The 16,986-nt window shown below is 31.9% G+C and overlaps 1 protein-coding gene and 1 long non-coding RNA gene across 4 annotated transcripts; one reads left to right on the top strand and one right to left on the bottom strand.

Moving 5' to 3' along the window:
- Positions 1–1,967: 1,967 nt before the first annotated feature.
- Positions 1,968–5,435, bottom strand: LOC133819506 (uncharacterized). Of its 3 annotated transcripts, XR_009886372.1 has the most exons (6): positions 5,375–5,435; positions 5,061–5,202; positions 4,791–4,939; positions 4,003–4,067; positions 2,669–2,783; positions 1,968–2,396 (listed from the first exon to the last, which is right to left on the bottom strand). It is a non-coding gene; the product is annotated as an uncharacterized LOC133819506 (long non-coding RNA). The 3 variants fall into 3 exon arrangements; XR_009886373.1 differs by lacking the exon at positions 4,003–4,067; XR_009886371.1 differs by lacking the exons at positions 4,791–4,939; positions 5,061–5,202; positions 5,375–5,435 and having other exon boundaries at positions 1,998–2,396; positions 4,003–4,650.
- A 2,650-nt stretch (positions 5,436–8,085) lies between these two features.
- On the top strand, positions 8,086–11,546 carry LOC133815557 (meiotic recombination protein SPO11-1-like). The gene is made up of 12 exons (XM_062248382.1): positions 8,086–8,109; positions 8,504–8,681; positions 8,865–8,938; positions 9,268–9,284; positions 9,622–9,691; positions 10,237–10,273; positions 10,438–10,485; positions 10,566–10,623; positions 10,697–10,729; positions 10,825–10,890; positions 11,361–11,448; positions 11,541–11,546. The coding sequence occupies exons 1-12, from the start codon at positions 8,086–8,088 to the stop codon at positions 11,544–11,546; spliced, it is 699 nt and encodes a 232-aa protein (XP_062104366.1).
- Positions 11,547–16,986: the final 5,440 nt, after the last annotated feature.

Below are 16,986 nucleotides of genomic sequence, written 5' to 3' on the forward strand. Positions count from 1 at the left end.
AGTTCGATTTTGAGGATGTAGTCTTTTATTTATGGGTTTATGTGTAATTTTTCCGCACTTTCTATGTAACTCTTTTATTTTAAATTGTGTTTTGTTTTTAAGACAATGGGATCCCATATCCTTCTTGATATTTTGTAAGTAACTCTTATTTTTACAAGTTTCTTAATAAAGTTATGGTATTTTCACTTGTAAGTTTTATTAAGGATTAGTAGGTATAGTTTTCGTTAATGGTCCAAAAGTCTAGAGTAGTTGGGTCATTACAGACTTATTAGTCAAGAACGACAATAACATTGAGCGCTGGTTGTAAAGCACTGACTTATTAGTCAAGAGATGCAATAGCACATCGAGCGTTGGTCTATATGATTAGATCTAGTCAACAGAGAATTATATGCTCGCTCAACCCTATGGTCAAAGATGTTGGTTTTTATTGATCATATCAGAGATTATGCGCAGCGAAACAACAATCAAATTGTCAGATTAATCCCATAAGATTTCTAGATCTACTTCTTCACACTCATATATATATATATTGAATCAATGACAAGAATAGAAACATTACCTCAGGTCCTTCCTTGCTGCTATCTTTTCGTATGGCTAAATCCTTGAGATCTCACACCAAGATCTTCCAAAATGTTCTCAGTCACCCAAAGAACAAGTGTGGGCTCGCTATACAAATAATAGGCAATAACTATTTATCAGATATTCTCAACACATGAGATCTGATAAAGTTTGGACCTAGGTTTTGTGAAGAACAATGACCTTTGTTTTTGTCACTGTTCTCTTTTCTCTGAGAGAATCCTAGATATTTTTCTATCCCTGAAAAACTTACGTTCTGTGAAAAACTGATGTCCCATATTTAATAATATCCAATATATTAAAATATTTGTTATTTTAAACAAATTCAAAATAACTGATCAGTCATCAGATTTTTGTTTAAATAATAATATTTTAAATCAAATCAAAATATCTCATTATTTATTTAATATTTAAATAAATAAAATTGTGGAATCAAGAGACCAAGTCTATCTCTTATGCGTGTAGCACAGTGCATGTGCACTGTGCCACACGTGTACCACATGCATGTGCAGGCATGTGATTTTTCCCAATTTTATTATTATTTAAATACCAAAAAATCCCAAAAATAAATTAATTCAAAATTAATTATATTTTTGTTAAATCAAATAATTAATTAATTCTTAATTAATTAATTACACATAATTAAACAATAATTATGTTTGATACATAGAAAAATATTTTACTTATCACATAAGTCATTTTTGCCCATTTTTGTATTTGCCTTTCACAACTACAAAAAAGGTTTTTTAGGACTAGCATTGCGAGTCCTAAAAAATTTTTTAGGACTCGCAATGCGCGAGTCCTCTATTTGAGAGCCTTAAAAACTAAGGTTTTTTAGGACTCGCTGCGAGTCCTAAAAAATCTGTGTGAGTCCTAAAAAATCTGGTTGAGTGCTTATAATTAAGTTTTTAGGACTCGTTTTGCGAGTCCTAAAAGAATGTTTTTAGGACTCGCAATGCGAGTCCTAAAAACTTAATTATAGGCACTCAACCAGATTTTTTAGGACTCGCGGGTAATATTTTAGGACTCGCTTTGCATGCCCTTAAAAGTAATTTTTTTTAAAAAAAAAATACAGCTACAATTTTATTTTTGATTTAAAAATATATATCCATTTGAGTGTCGAATATGTATCAAAAGAATTTTGAAAAGAAAATACTAAAAAAATGGCAAAAAAAATTTACGAAATAAATTTAAAATTTCTAAACATGTATTGTAATTAGCTAGCTATAATATCATTCATTTTGCTCTAACCAATTGTAAATATGACATTGCCCATTCTTCTCTAACTTCGTCAATTTCTTTAGTATGTGGTTTATTGAGTTAAATATTAATTGAGTTTTGAGTATAGCTAAGCTAAGGAGGATTGAGTCCACTTAAGAAGCTATATGTGATTGTTTTACAGTAATACTACTAGTTGTACATTTCAAGAAAAATTACATAATCCTCAACAAATTCATGTTATACAGTTACAAAGGAAGCCAAGATATGAATAACAACTAACATTTTGTGCACACAAGTTTCAAATTTTGACTAATATACAGTTTAAAGAGATTACTAATATGGCATGAAAAAGATCACTCATAAAGCCTCCATAGGACATTCCTATCCTTGCCGACATAACTCACTTAAAAATAATAAAATTGTTAATTTCTAAAATTACATTCACATGAAGACAGATATTTCAGTACCAGATGTGTAGTTGAGTTGTGCTTAATTATACCTGTTCCATTTCCATACGAAAGATCTAATACTTTGAGCTTTGCTCTCAGAATTTGCATGATCACCGCGAGTAATCCAAAATGCCCTTTCAGGTCTCCAATCTGAAAGTTTGCATTAAAATCAAATGAAGTTTGAAACTAATAAACATTAATTTGAAATCTAAGCTCAATTAATTAAACCAGATTTTGTAATCTTACAACTCAGAATTACTTTGGACACTTTAATTAATCTTTCATAAGCATTATTATTACAAGGGAGAGCCAATAATTTTGAAGAAAACTTTGATTTCATGAATATTCAATCACCTGACAACTTGAGCCTAAATGATGATTGAAAATTAATCAAATTCTTAAGTAATTCTTGTTATTATTACCTTCATGAATTTGGGAGCTCCAAAGTATTCTTCTTGTTGAAGACGTCAATATATATACTCATTAAATAAGTTTTTAGAATAATGAAGTCAATATATATACCCATCTCCATCAAACCTGCACACAGAGCAAAGGAAACAAAATCAGTGTCCAAATCTGACACCTAATATACATGTTAGTTTCAAATGACCAAGATGACAACACTCAATTCAAGAAGACTTTACTTTTATATAAAATACAAGGTTGTTTATTCAGTTATTAGTCCTAGGTTTACTAATTTTAGTAAGTTTGGTTAAGTCCTATGATAATAACCAGATCAGTTTCTTATCTGTAGACTAGCATTTTACATTATTCAAAGTAAGAAAATCATTGAGAGAGTTTTGAAAGCTCAAGACTTGTTGTTACTCTTTTCTCTTTATTATTGCTTTCAGTTAAGTTAAATCTTTTGTTTCCAACTATCACATAACCACCTAATAATAGTTTTACATCTGAACTAGTTAATTTATTTATTTATTCTGAAAAAATTATTACGCTATGATTTTTCCAATAAGGAGGTTAAATGACAAAAAGAGAAATGTGACCCTTCGAAACAAAATAAACTAAGCTCAAAATCTATCAAAAAAATGGTTTTCAAGAGACCAAAACGTGATGAATAAAATTATTAAAATACCTAAAACCAAAAACAGAAGCACACTGCGAAAACTGAGCAAAACTAAACAAGCACAATTGAGAACAAAACAGTCAGACATATAGTTTATTTTCCATTTATTTGACCTCATCCTCATCACCTAATAAAAATAGTATTACTTGAATATATAAATTCTTTATAGTTGAAAAATCGAGAGGGAAACACAATGATAGCATTTAATACAAACAAACACATTAAACAAATTAGAACCTTCTTCCTAATGTCAACAAACTTTATTTCTGTGTTATTCTATAGGTTCTGGATTCCAACTTCACCAATAGGCTCAATTAAATACAGTACCAAGACAAAGAACAAATTCTTTCCAGTTAACAAGGTAGAGAAACACGAATCCATTATTACTCTATTTTAGTTCTAGTTAGTAATAATATCCCAACAAACAGTAAAGAAGGATAAGAATATGGAGAATGACAGTGTAATAGCGTTATAAGGATTACAAAAAATATAAACAACATTTGGGGTTTTGGGAAAAAGCAATATTAAATGAGAAAAAAGAAAAAGACTTCAAGCAATGGCTTTGGCAGTGGCATTGCCTCCAAAACATAAAAAATTGGTAACAACTTTTTTTCACTACCTATAATTTGATTAATACAACTTATAAAATGATCAAAAGAAAAGATGTGTAGATACCAGTGATATCCAGCTAGTGGAACAAACTTGAGACCAACTTGAAGAAACTCTCCATTTAAGCACTCCTGCATATGTATAGTATAGCATATATATACAGTATATACACACAAGTAGCTACCATGTTATATACTAAGAAAAAGCTCAATATAATAAAGAGAGGCCACGAAAGAGTTATATAATTATAAATATATATTATATTTAATCATCTAACAATAATAATAACAAAAGGCAGTAGTAATTTGAGCACACAAAAACTAGAATCACTCATAGTTTCATTAAATCATATTCTGTAGTTTCTTTGCATCAATTTCTCAAACACTTGAAGAGCATCAACCATTAGTTTAAGAGATCCATATGCCCTGGTTTCCTTACACTACTTTCCAGCGCAAGACAAAAAACATCCAAAAGATAAAATCAGAAACTAACCAGAAAATATCCTAGAGTTACAAGAAAATTTTAAGATAAACAAGCAAAAATTTAAATCCCAAATCACACAGCCACCAAGCCAACGAATCCCAAATCTCAAAATACACCAAGCCAAATAATTGGAATACATCAAAGCCTCCAAACAACTTCATACGAAACCTTACAAAACAGAATATATAGGCATTATAAATCTATTCATATATATAATATTTATACATATATTTCCTTACACCGACCAAGCTGATAATTAAAGAAAAAGACAAGTTTTCATCATATAGTAAAATAAAGATTATTATATACTATAATATATTCTACGTAAAAAGCAGAGAGAAACTATATATCAATGTAATATTGTAAAGTACCTTCCAGCATATAACTTCTCATGTAGAAACAAAAAGGCTATAATGGCTGTTATAACAGTGCATAGAGGGCTGAACATTGCAACAAAGACAGGACCTCTTAGTTGTATGCACCATGCTTGAACAAAAAAAGATACAGCAGTACCAATTACCTGTACAGTTAAATGTGCAGTTCAAATCAAGCCATATTTAGAAGAAGAAAACTTTAAATTAGCATAAGAATAATGAAAAGGTAATTAAGAAGAAAGAGCAAGTATAAGTTAAAGTACGTACTGCATACAAACAACTTCCAAGTTCTAAATAGGAATGAAGATTCCATACTTGTAGATCAGGCTCTGTCACAAATGTATATATTGCAGATTGGATGGTTGTCAATAAACACATCCAAAGAGTTGAATACAAGTGGTCTGGACAACTAACAAAACATCAAAAACATCAAAAATTAGGAATTTTTTTTTTCAGAATAAGAATACACTGACAAAACCAAAACAAAAAGAAAGGAAAAGATAAACAAATGCCCAAATCATATGAAGCTTAATATTAATAGGAGATGGTATTAACATAAGTGTCAATTAATACAAATTTACCTTGAAGAGAATGGCAGCACCACCCACGCCTGAGAACTTCACCAGCTTAGGAGCCTTCGCCGTTGCCTTCCCCATCGTCATCGCCAGCAGGAGCCTTCATCGTCCACGATGGAGGCCAGAACAATCCTCCAAACTCACAGCGGCGACGGAACTTCGGGGAGCCAATCGCGACGGAGGCCGGCGAGTGGGGAGGCGAGCTTCACGGGTTGGGGGTTTCGGGGGCCAAGGAAGCTCGTGGTGGGGTGCGTGTCATTGGGTGGTGGCCAGAGATGGCTCATCTGGTCTGGCCGACTGAAATGCGAGAGAGGAAAAGAATGAGGGGTATCGACTGGGAAGAAGAAAGAGGAGAGAGAAGGGGATTTTTTAGATTAATTTAGGGATTTAGTTTTTTCATCTCCCTTTTCTTATTTAATTAAATAAAATTTGATTTAATGTGAATTATTGCTTCTTCTTTTTTTTAATATTTTCAACATGGATTTTAAAAAATAAAAACACCATTAGTGAAATTTTAAAATTATTTTACAATATTTAACCAATCAATAAAATAACTCTTTTTAATTAATTTTATCATAAATATGTTAAATAAATAAAATTTAAGCAAATTATTCATTATATCATAATTAATTTAAATTTTAATATATAAATTATTATAAATAAAAAGTTAATATAATATTAAAAATTTAGAAATAAAAGAAAATCTAGGAGGTGTATATTAAAAAAACAAAATAAACATTTTAGGACACGCATCGGTTTTTAGGACTCGTGACGCGAGTCCTAAAAACATTCTTTTAGGACTCTCAATGCGAGTCCTAAAAAGTCCAAGAGGTGTTTGTTTAAAAAAAAACTCAAACTTTTAAGGACTCCCAAAGCAAGTCCTTAAAATTATTAAGTAAAACACTTATTTTTTAGCCCAGATTTTTTGAGGACTTGCATATTTTTTTAGGACACTCATTACGAGTCCTAAAAGAGTATTAAGGACTCCCAAAGCAAGTCCTTAATATTATTAAGTAAAACACTTATTTTTATAAGCCAGATTTTTTTAGGACTCGCATATTCTTTTAGGACACTTATTGCGAGTCCTAAATTGTGTTTTTTCAGGACTCTCAATGAGTGTCCTAAAAACTCCATAAATATTTTTAAGGACTTGCATTTAGGTGTGTGTCCTAAAAAAGTGTCCTGTAAAGTGTATTTTGTAGTAGTGTTTGACAGTGATTGTTTGAGCCATTCTGGGGACCATGGACCTATAACATTAAGCTCCAATAAATTGAAACTAAATAATTAAACTCTTTAATTATAAAAGTTAATTTATTAATTCTGATATTACTCCACTATAAATTCAGAACTGCACTCTTTATGTTATAGATATACTTTTAAAGAAATCTTTTTCTTAAGTCGTCCATTGATATAACCATCTTACAATAGTTCAACCCTCTAATTTATTAGTTCATAAATTAGAATGGAAGAATTACCATTTAACCTTTCTAATTTACTTCTTATTCCTTAAGTACCATTAATTCACTAGTGAATAATTAATCTATAATCTAATTATAGATTTGAGCTCAAAATCATTCAGTTCCAGAATTAACCCTCAAGGGAACTAATATACGATCCGTTAGGAAAGATTAGATTCCGTATTGTTGATACATGTTCCCAGCCATCCATGATATTAAATCTCCAAAACAAAAGTCATTAGCCTCATGCTTTGAAGAGACCTTAACAAGTGAATCAAAATATTTAATAAATATGAACAGGAGTTCATGAACACTCAGGATTTAGGTTGATCTATAAATGATCATCAGTTATGATATAAATTACAAGTCTTTATTGTTAAATGGTTTTTGGATAAAGACTTTAATTCACATCGGTCCATGTCATATATAATCATATTATATAAAGCACCTTTACCGAGATGTCTTTCCACATCAATAATCCGAATCTAGATTATTTGTATCATTATGATACTCAGTAAACCGTACTTACAACTCCAATTAAAGAATTCCATAACTTTAATTTGTTGTTGTTGACTATTTTTATTCATTCATGTGATCTTAATTCTCTCGTACTAATACAAGATCACACCCTCACTAATGAATATGGAATTTTTATGATATTTACAAAATTATTCAAACAATAATTTAACAATCTAAATATGACAATAATAATAAACCATTGTATTTATTTATTCACAGAAAAAACAAATGTCTTTACATGCTTTTAGGACACACTCCTAACAATAGAAAACTAAAGCGCTTGACTAGTTCCATGGGTAGTTACTCAAAGCCATGGCTAAAAGGCCCAGAGTGACCTGATGGTCACATGGCTAGGGCATAGGACCCCAGGATGACCCCATGGTCATCTATTCAGGGCAAAACCCCAGGTTGACCCCATGGTAATATATCCAGGGCACAGGACCCCAAGTGTACTCCACGGTCATCTATTAGGGCAAGGGACCCCAGACTCCATGGTCATATATTCAGGACGCAGGACCCCAGGATGACTCCACGGTCATCTATTCAGGGAAAATGACCCCATGGTCATCTTATTAGGGCTGCAAGCCCTAGAATGATCCCATAATCATTTTTTTTTTTGTACTTGCATGCATGCATGTGTAATGACCCAACTAATTCTAGACTTTGGACCATTAAAACTACTTATACATAGACACAATTCTAAAGAAAACATACATAACTTTATTAAAAACCATAAAGGAAATGTTGAAATACATAAAATTCAGAGTATGGTATGAGATCCCGTTGTTTGAAAATAAAATAAAACATAACTTAAATCTTAAATAAATTTGTTACAAAATCAACACTACAACAAAAACCCATTTCCATAACACAAAAATTTAACACTTTTAAAAAAGTATTATAATAGATAAATAAGTGTATAGGTGTATGTGGGACTTAATTTTGGCGCCTAATTTTTCCCCACCCCCCAAAAATTTCACACGGTCCCAAATATAATCAAATTTTATTTATAAAATAAGTAAATAAAAAAATATAATCCCCAAATCTCTTTTTCTCTCCCTCCATAACCAATCCCTTTCTCCCTTTCTCTTTCGTTTGCTCTCTGCCAACCCCGAACGGATACCCATCGATTTTCGCCATCGTTCAAGCACCGGACCAGGAAGACCAGACACCGTCGAAACTCCATCCCCGCAAGCCTTCGTCGTCATTCTTCCATGCGAGCAGAAGCCTCCAAGTTCGCCCAGATGTAGTGGTACACTCTACTGATATTTATAAGCAAGAAAATAAACATGGTTCCAAAAGAGATATCTATTACATGCACCCAGCTGTATTTTCAGGTGAGTTTTTCATGAATTTCAGTTCAGATGTTGATTACAAATGTATTCTTGCTATCTCATGTGATGAAAAATCCATTCTTTTTAAAGTCTGAAGTTGTCTTTTTGGAAGATGTCGATTACTATTTCCAATTGATGTTCATTGGGCTCTCGAAGTAATGCTCAATGCTTATTTTTGCAATACAGACCAGTCAGTTGTAGACTGGGCAATCAATGACATATGCATCCTTATGCGCTGCAGTAGACACAATTTAAATGCGGTGGGTAGGCTTCATACATTTCATTAACGAACATATCAAGTTTTTGGGTTAAATAATAGAGATTTTCGAATTCTTGTTTAATCTATGTTATCCCTTTTTCATATAAATTCTTGAACCTTGTTCTTTAAGTTAAAATGTTGTTTGCACACTACGCCTCTCATTTGTTTTAGATTTCAGATTTCCATATGGTTAGTCGAACAAAAGAAGGGACATGGTAATTTCAGTCATTCAAAAGTAGTTTCAGCGACACTTCTTAGGCTGCATGCATAAGCTGCTTTTTTACACTACATTCAGCTCTTGAGATGCTTCACGTTCCATCATTTTTGCAGGTGTCTGTTGGAAATGGGTATGCACCTGAGCTCGCGTCATGGCATAAGTTTATGTTTTGATTTTTAATTATATTTGAAATGGAAAATCTTGATCATTTTTATATTTGGATATGTAATTTCTTGGTCTGTTATTTGATGTTATCTTTTCATGTTAATTACCTTCATTGTAGACATTAAAATGTATTGTACTCAAGATCGCATGAATAATAATTTTACTCATTACATTAACCCCCAGCCCACCCCCGTATTGTTAACATATATCTAATGTTTTCCACAGTTAATTTGTTATCACTATAGGCATCCATTAGGTGTACTTACCCATCAATCTTTAACTAGCTCTCATTCTTGTTATAGGTTGGTGATGGGATGGCTTAGATTCTCAGAATCTCAAAAGATACTTGATTGCATAAATAGGCTAATCACTGTAAGAATGGAGGATAAAAATATATTTTATTTATAATATATACATATATATATATATGAAAGACTTCTCAATGGTTACTACCCATAGATGAGTACTAACAATTATGATGATTTGGCAACATAGTGACTTGGTATACCAAGTCACCAACAAGTAAATATTTTTTTTCTACATTAATTTCTAATTTAATTAATATTTTTTGCTATAATTAATGGTGTTTCGAACTAATGAGAAACAATAGCTATATTTAGAAATTGACATGCATTTGAAAAATGAAAAGCTTACAATATTATATTTTCATAATAAATACACGTTTTTCATCAGGTAATCTTTCAAAAAATTTGAAAAAAATCAAATTTTACTTTTAGCAATATTAATTAACAACTATAAATATGGATCATTGATCTTAATCCAATGATTAACATTAAAGTAACCATCCATGGGTAGTAACCGTTAAGAGTGTACCCATATATATATGTATGCTCTGGAATGTATCTTCTTCCTTCCTCTGTATTTGAGTTCTATCTCTGCCTTTGGTTTACTTATAGGCTCACCCAATTCCTATTCACGTTGAAGAAGTTAAAGGTATCCAGACCCTTGAGAAACATAATTTAGATAATAACTTAGCTTAATGCTTAGAAGCTCTTTTTGACAATGTTTTCTTTGCCAATGTAAACTCTTAATTCTTGGATGTATCTTATGATAAATTTTCTCAAATAGATAGAATTTTCCTTTACTCTATCTTGTAGATGTAGTTAGTGTTGCCCAATACATTCTTGTTGTGGAGAAAGAATCAGGTACCTTTGGCCATTCATGTTTCTTGGATTACTAGATGCATTTCTATCAACTAAGCATGTATTGTTAGATTTTGGCCTAGTGTTCCAACGAATGGCAAATGACCAATTCTGCAGCAAAAACCGTTGCATTGTTATCACGGTAAGAGTGCCTATCATATGAGTCTTAAACTGGCTTTAGATATGTTGCCATTACCTTTTAATTTTTGTTACAAGGTCGAGGTTATCCTGATATTCCTACGAGAAGGTACAAATTTCATTATTTTTGTAAATAAAATAAGATAAATATCTTTGTACTTTTAGCTCTATTAATTTCTCCTAAGCTGCAAAAACATTGTCCAGGTTTTTGCGTCTGCTTATTGATACTCTGCATCTCCCGGCATATTTCTTGGTGACTGAAACCAATATGTATCAACACCATCCACCCCATAAATTAATTGAAGAATATCCAGAATGACCTGGCCAACCCAAAAATCCATTTCCTCTTTAATTCATCACTTCTGTTGCAAAAAGGTCTATTGTTGCTTACAAGTATAAGTGCTTAGATTGGTATTACTATATATTTAATATATTATTTTCTTTTTTAATTCATGCAGGTGTGTTGTTGTTATATGTCCAATAGTATAATAGTATTGGCTATCATTTAGGTCATGTTTTTTTTTCTTCTGAGTTCAGGCATAGTTGCTCAAAGTTTGAAATCTTTAGGTTTTGCTTAGACTAACCACTATCATCAATAATTAGTTTTAGTAAAGAGTATACTGATAAAAGAAAAGCATTAATCATAATATTGAAACATACATAACATATAAAAATATATTGGTCCACCGATCAAGCGAAAATGAAATGAGATTGATATGCTCTGTTATTTCTATGATTAGCTATTCTGCTGCTGAGCCTCTGTTCAGATTGATAATGGGATTTTCAATGTTGAATTTGGATGTGCTGCCTGGTCTTGCTCCTTTTGAGGTATGTTTTTGTGATATGCCCTATATTTTTTCTGCATATGAACTTTTCGGACTTTCACCTTTCAACTTTAGAATTTTATTGATGCTTCATAGCTTTAACAAGTTTCCCCCGATAAAAGAGAGGAAAAAGTGTAATCTTTTAGATGTTGTTTTAGACATAGTTCACACTTCACATAAGATCATGTTTTGTTGTAGGGTTGTGTTGGACATAATGTTCTTTTAGGCGATTCATTGAGTATTTTTTCTTTTTATTTATTTCTTTGTCATGTAATATTGAACTTCTCTGCAAATATGTACTACAGAACTAATTTTTGTTCAATTCTTTGATTGTTGTTGTTTGTTGTTCTCTTAGACTTGTAAAATTGTAGTGACATGTAAACCTAAATAGCCCATGTATTACTAAAGAAAAGGTCTGGTGTTTATGTGGCAAAATTTGGGTCTGTTGGATGATGCCCTCAGTGTCACTTTCACTCACTATAGTTTGTATGTAAGGAAGTTTAGTAATCTCTATTAGTATTTTTACATGTGTCTGCCCCAACTACAAACATGTCCTCAAATTAGAAAGTGGTATATGTTTTAGTTAATGTTTCCCTTTCTTTTTATCACGATATTTTCACCTCTGGACTTGAATTTATATGCACATAGTTTTGTGACAACAACAAAACTAAAGTAAAAAAAAAAAAAAAAGCACATGAAACAAAAATTTGTTAGGATTGATCACTAAAACTAAAATTATGTTATGACACACATAAAAGATTGGCTTAATTAGTTTGACCGTAGTAGCACCAAATGAGATGCTGTCTCTTGCCAAGACTGATGATGAGATCAGTCAGTAGAGTCCTAGACAAGATTGACCATCGCAAAGCAAGGTTCTGTCCTTGTCTCTAAAAAATCGAATCTTAACAACATCTTACTTTCTCAATCCATTCTTTTCAATCTGTTTTGATAGCTCCTTTAGTCGGCACTGAAACCCATCCATATATACTCACAACTATCATTGCTTGGGGATCAGATCAAGATCAGTGTTAAGGGTCCAAGAAAGAGAGAAAGTGAGAGTGAGTATTTTCTTGGAGAGTTTTAGAACATTGTGGAGAGTATTGAGGATTTATTGTTGCCATAAGGCAAGTGTTCTTTCGTGTTGATTTTTTACTGAGTCGAGAGAGAAATTGGAGAGCTGTAAAACTTGAAATCTTGTTATTCTTAGAGTGAAGATGGCTCGGATAGGATGTAGGCTCATTTTGAGCTGAGCCAATATGAACCTCTGGTGTACTCCCATTGATTTCTTGTTATGTGTCCCAGCTGTTTGATATTGTGCATTGATGGTGTTCTTGCTGTGTTTTGCCTTGTGCGTGATGTTACAGTTGTGTTCAAACCTTGGTGTTGTGAATTGCTTTGTCACAACACATATTTTTATGAAACTTCCATTTCCTATATGACAAAGGAGAGGCAGAGAGCTAGAAACTGGGAAACATCTTTTTTTATATCTCAGGTGCCTCTTCCATGTCAACAAGGCCATTTTTCATCAACTTTTCACTGAAAACACTTAACCATTGCAGCAAGACTCGTTTGAATTACCAGGAGAGCACCCTCTCTGGCTTGAATTTTTCCAGTTTTGGGGTCTCTGCAAATATCCCATGTATCGATAAACATGCTTTGATGTGGTATCTAGTAGCTATTAATGGTAGAACATTAAGTTGATTATTTGAATATTAATGGGTCTTTTGAAGAAGATTATTATAGAGTCCAACTTGAGGCTATTCTTGATAAGCAGCAAAGTGATTCTCCTAAGAAGGTAAAGTTGGTACTTCTATGCTTTTCTTTCTTGCTTATTATTGCTATTATTATGCTGAAGATAGGTGATGTTCTGTTTGGGGAATAATTTGAAAGGCTTAATCTATGCTTTTGCTTTCTCAAATAATGCATAATATGTTCTGTTGTGTATTGTTTATTTATGTTTTTACTTCAAATTTTTAGTTGTTGTTGTAGCTAAACTAATAGAGAAATGCCCTATATTTAGAATAAACCCTATTGGTTGAGTTGGTTAAAACTTTCTACTATCACTTGTTTTAGTTGTACATAAAGAAGCCAGTAAAATACTAATTATTACTGTAGTCATGCTAGTTTGAACTTTACCTGCCCTTAACTTGCTTTATTTTCATCTTTACATTTTTTGCCTCATTTTAAAGGTTGTTTCACAAGATGAATGATGCAAGAAGTTTTAAAGACACAGAACCATCATTGTTGTGTCCTCTTCTAAAGTTACCACACCCAACTTTTCTAAGCTTCAGACTCTCGACACCAACTCTCCTAGTGATGCTACTTTAAACTCTATAAAAGACATGGGACAATCAGCTGCTGGGTCTTCTTATGGAGTTCCCACACTTGACTGCTCTAAGCGCTACCACATAAACATAGAGTGTATGTTACAGCTGGTTCAACAATTGCGTATCAGCAATTGCCTTAGCAATTAACCTGCTCTTTATATGTAGAATGGTGTTTAATGGTACATGCAGTTCTCTTGTCTGGAGTTTTGTTCATTTGTTTCTATGTTTTCTGCTTTTGCAGTAGCAATTGAATCTTGTTGTTCTATCCTTTTTATGTGTTGATAATTGAGTAACACTTTTATTTTCTGAACAAGTCAATACGTCAGAGCTGTCTTTCTACATTTATGCTTCATACTTCCTAGAAATTTCATGATCTTCCTATGCATGCAGGTTCTGAGTTTTTCTCTGTTTGTGGCTTCCTAGGATTGGATCTTTAAATTAATGCATGCAGGTTTTGAGTTTTTCTCTGTATTTCTTGTTTAATTTTAGAGGAAAGAAGCAATATGAACCACCTAGGTACATGACAATAAAGACTGCCATTGAGCAGCTCCTGGAAGTTGTGCAAGCAAAAGTAGAATCTGGTGATGATAACTACTACTATTACTCTATAACTCACTCATGTCTTAACTTTGAATTTCAAAGAACTAAATCAGACTTAGTTTATCAATTTAACATTGAATGTTGCTGTATTATGTTGCGTAGCAGTCTGCAATGAAGACACGGAGTGTGTTGGTTTTGCTAGAATTGGAAGTGAAGTGAAGATCATTGTGGCTGGTACAATGAAGCAACTTCAATTGCATGTTTTTTTCCTATCAAATAGTATTGTAGGAGTGTGCAACTACTCAAATTTTGGCGTGTAATTATGTAAAAAATTAAACTCTTCAATATTTTGTGCTGAAAGTAGTAACTTTTCAATATGTTGAATATTTAAGACTACTTTAATACTTAAAGAACATTTTGTTGTTGATGACAGTGTTGAATGTTTTAAACTAATTTGTGGATTGTTAATACAATGTTGAATGTTTTTACTTTTTGTTATTTGAAAATCAAGTTCATTTGATGATGCTAGTATATATTAGAAAGCTAATTTTAATTATATATAAAAAAAATTAATATAATAGAATAAATTAGTGTTATATAAATGAATATATAATGAGAATTTAAACTTATCTAAATATTAAAATAATACGAAAAATGTGTTATAATATCTATTACAATAACACTTTTTATGTAAAGAATTTTGTTATGCAAACTTCATTATATAACACAAATAATGTGTTATACTAAAGTGTAGTATAACACAAATTTATAAGTATTGAAATGTGTTATATAATCGACTATAAATAATATAATTAAACACTTATCTATTTATTAAAATAACACAGAAAGTGTGTTATCGTTGACAGTATAATAACACATCTATATAACAATGATAAAGTGTTATGTAAAGTACCCTGACCTACGATAACATATTCAGTCTTAACACATCAAAAAGTGTTATGGTATGTTTTGATAACACATTTTTGGTGTTATTAAAAGCATTTTTTGTTGTAGTGCAAGTGCGGAAAATACATGGAAATCATAATTAAAAAGACTTAAAACAATGTCGTCCTCGAATCGTTCACGCAGTCCACCGAATCCATTCTTCCTCAATACACAATCCCAAGCTGTCAAGAATCTTTTCACCGCCATAACTATTTTCCTGCACATATAAAAATAAAGGAATGAGCCTAATGCCCAGCAAGGAAAAATCTACTAAAAACATAAACATAAACATAAACATAAACTATAAACATATGACTATAAAAATGCATACCACATAAGACTACACTATTAATGGCCATTATGGCATGTGATAAACCATCTATGTCCCATGTCTAATATTTGAGGTAGTTCAGATCACATAGTAGCATATGATAACCCATCTAGGTCCCTTGTCTAATATTTGAGGTAGGGTAAATCACATGGTAGTGTATGATAACCCATCTAGATCCCCTATCTAATATTTGAGGTAGGGTATATCATAACTCTAAACATGAAAATGATAAACACTAGGGCTTGCAAACTAAGCAACTATGAGCCCTAGGTAAAAACATAACATAACATAACATCATAACATATTATACATACACATAACACATTAGCATATAGAAACTATCTTATTTTCCTTACCAATACCAGGATGTGAGAACAAGGACGGGATTTTGGAACACTCCAAAAAACCATCAATAAGAATGTGATTATTCTAAAAGAAAGAGATGAAAAGAATGGACTAAACCACCGAGAAGAAGAGCTTACCGAAAAGAAACCTCAAGTTCAAAGAACTTAAATGCCTAACCAAGAATGGAAAATATTGAGTTACGATTTGAGTAGAGAAAACTATAAGAAACTAATGAAACATACAGAAATGAACTAGGAATAGGAATACCTTTGAATGCACTATAACCGAACTACACCTTGACATCGAAAAAACACACTATTAACCTTACTTCCCATGTGTTTAATAAGCTTAAGATGATAAAGCTTATAACATCAACCAAAGTGTTTAACACTCTAAAGTAAACCTAGCAGCTTGAAGAATCTGAACTCAGCTTGAAGAATGAAAAAAATGGCTGGATACTAGGTCCTATTTATAGAGTTCAAGGATAAAAAGTTCTTCTTTTAGCTTGAATAAAATAATGAGTATTTAATTGAAAAATGTTTGAATATTCGTTCAGCAGAGGCTTAGACTCGGTCAAAAGATTTAGAGGCTTATCAAGAGGTTAAGGAATTAAATGAGCTCGATTTCAAAAACATTTGAAAAACTTGCCCTAGAGTCGATATATCGCCCATGGTAGGCGTTATATCGCCTGGGCTTATATTCCCGAGGCTCTTCGATGTGTTCGTGCGAAGTTACGTGTTTTTTATATTCACCACGTGGCAATGTATCGCCCCTAGAGCTGCGATATATCGGCATACGCTAAAATATTATACACGTAATTGCACTTTTTCAGCCTAATTTGAATTGGGTAAACAGCTTTGACAAAGTCATAAAATGATGTTAAAGCTGATGGCAGATTCTGGGGTTTTCAAATATTTCTCTTATTAAACTATTCCTCAAAAATACTTAATTTCTCAAAAAACATGCACTTGACAAGTGTCATGACCTTATTAGTTCTATCTATACCTTATAGTATAATAAATATCATATTCATGATCAATTATATTAATCAAAC

Source organism: Humulus lupulus, chromosome 2 (assembly GCF_963169125.1).
Source record: "Humulus lupulus chromosome 2, drHumLupu1.1, whole genome shotgun sequence".
Classification (NCBI taxonomy): domain Eukaryota; kingdom Viridiplantae; phylum Streptophyta; class Magnoliopsida; order Rosales; family Cannabaceae; genus Humulus; species Humulus lupulus.

What these genes read in the sequence shown, in the direction of transcription:
- LOC133815557 (XM_062248382.1), top strand. Translation starts at nt 8,086, where the DNA reads ATGTTGAAATACATAAAATTCAGA. An exon ending in TCACGTTGAAGAAGTTAAAG is followed by an intron (nt 10,274 to 10,437) that starts GTATCCAGACCC and finishes TCTATCTTGTAG; the next exon opens with ATGTAGTTAGTGTTGCCCAA. An exon ending in AACCGTTGCATTGTTATCAC is followed by an intron (nt 10,624 to 10,696) that starts GGTAAGAGTGCC and finishes ATTTTTGTTACA; the next exon opens with AGGTCGAGGTTATCCTGATA.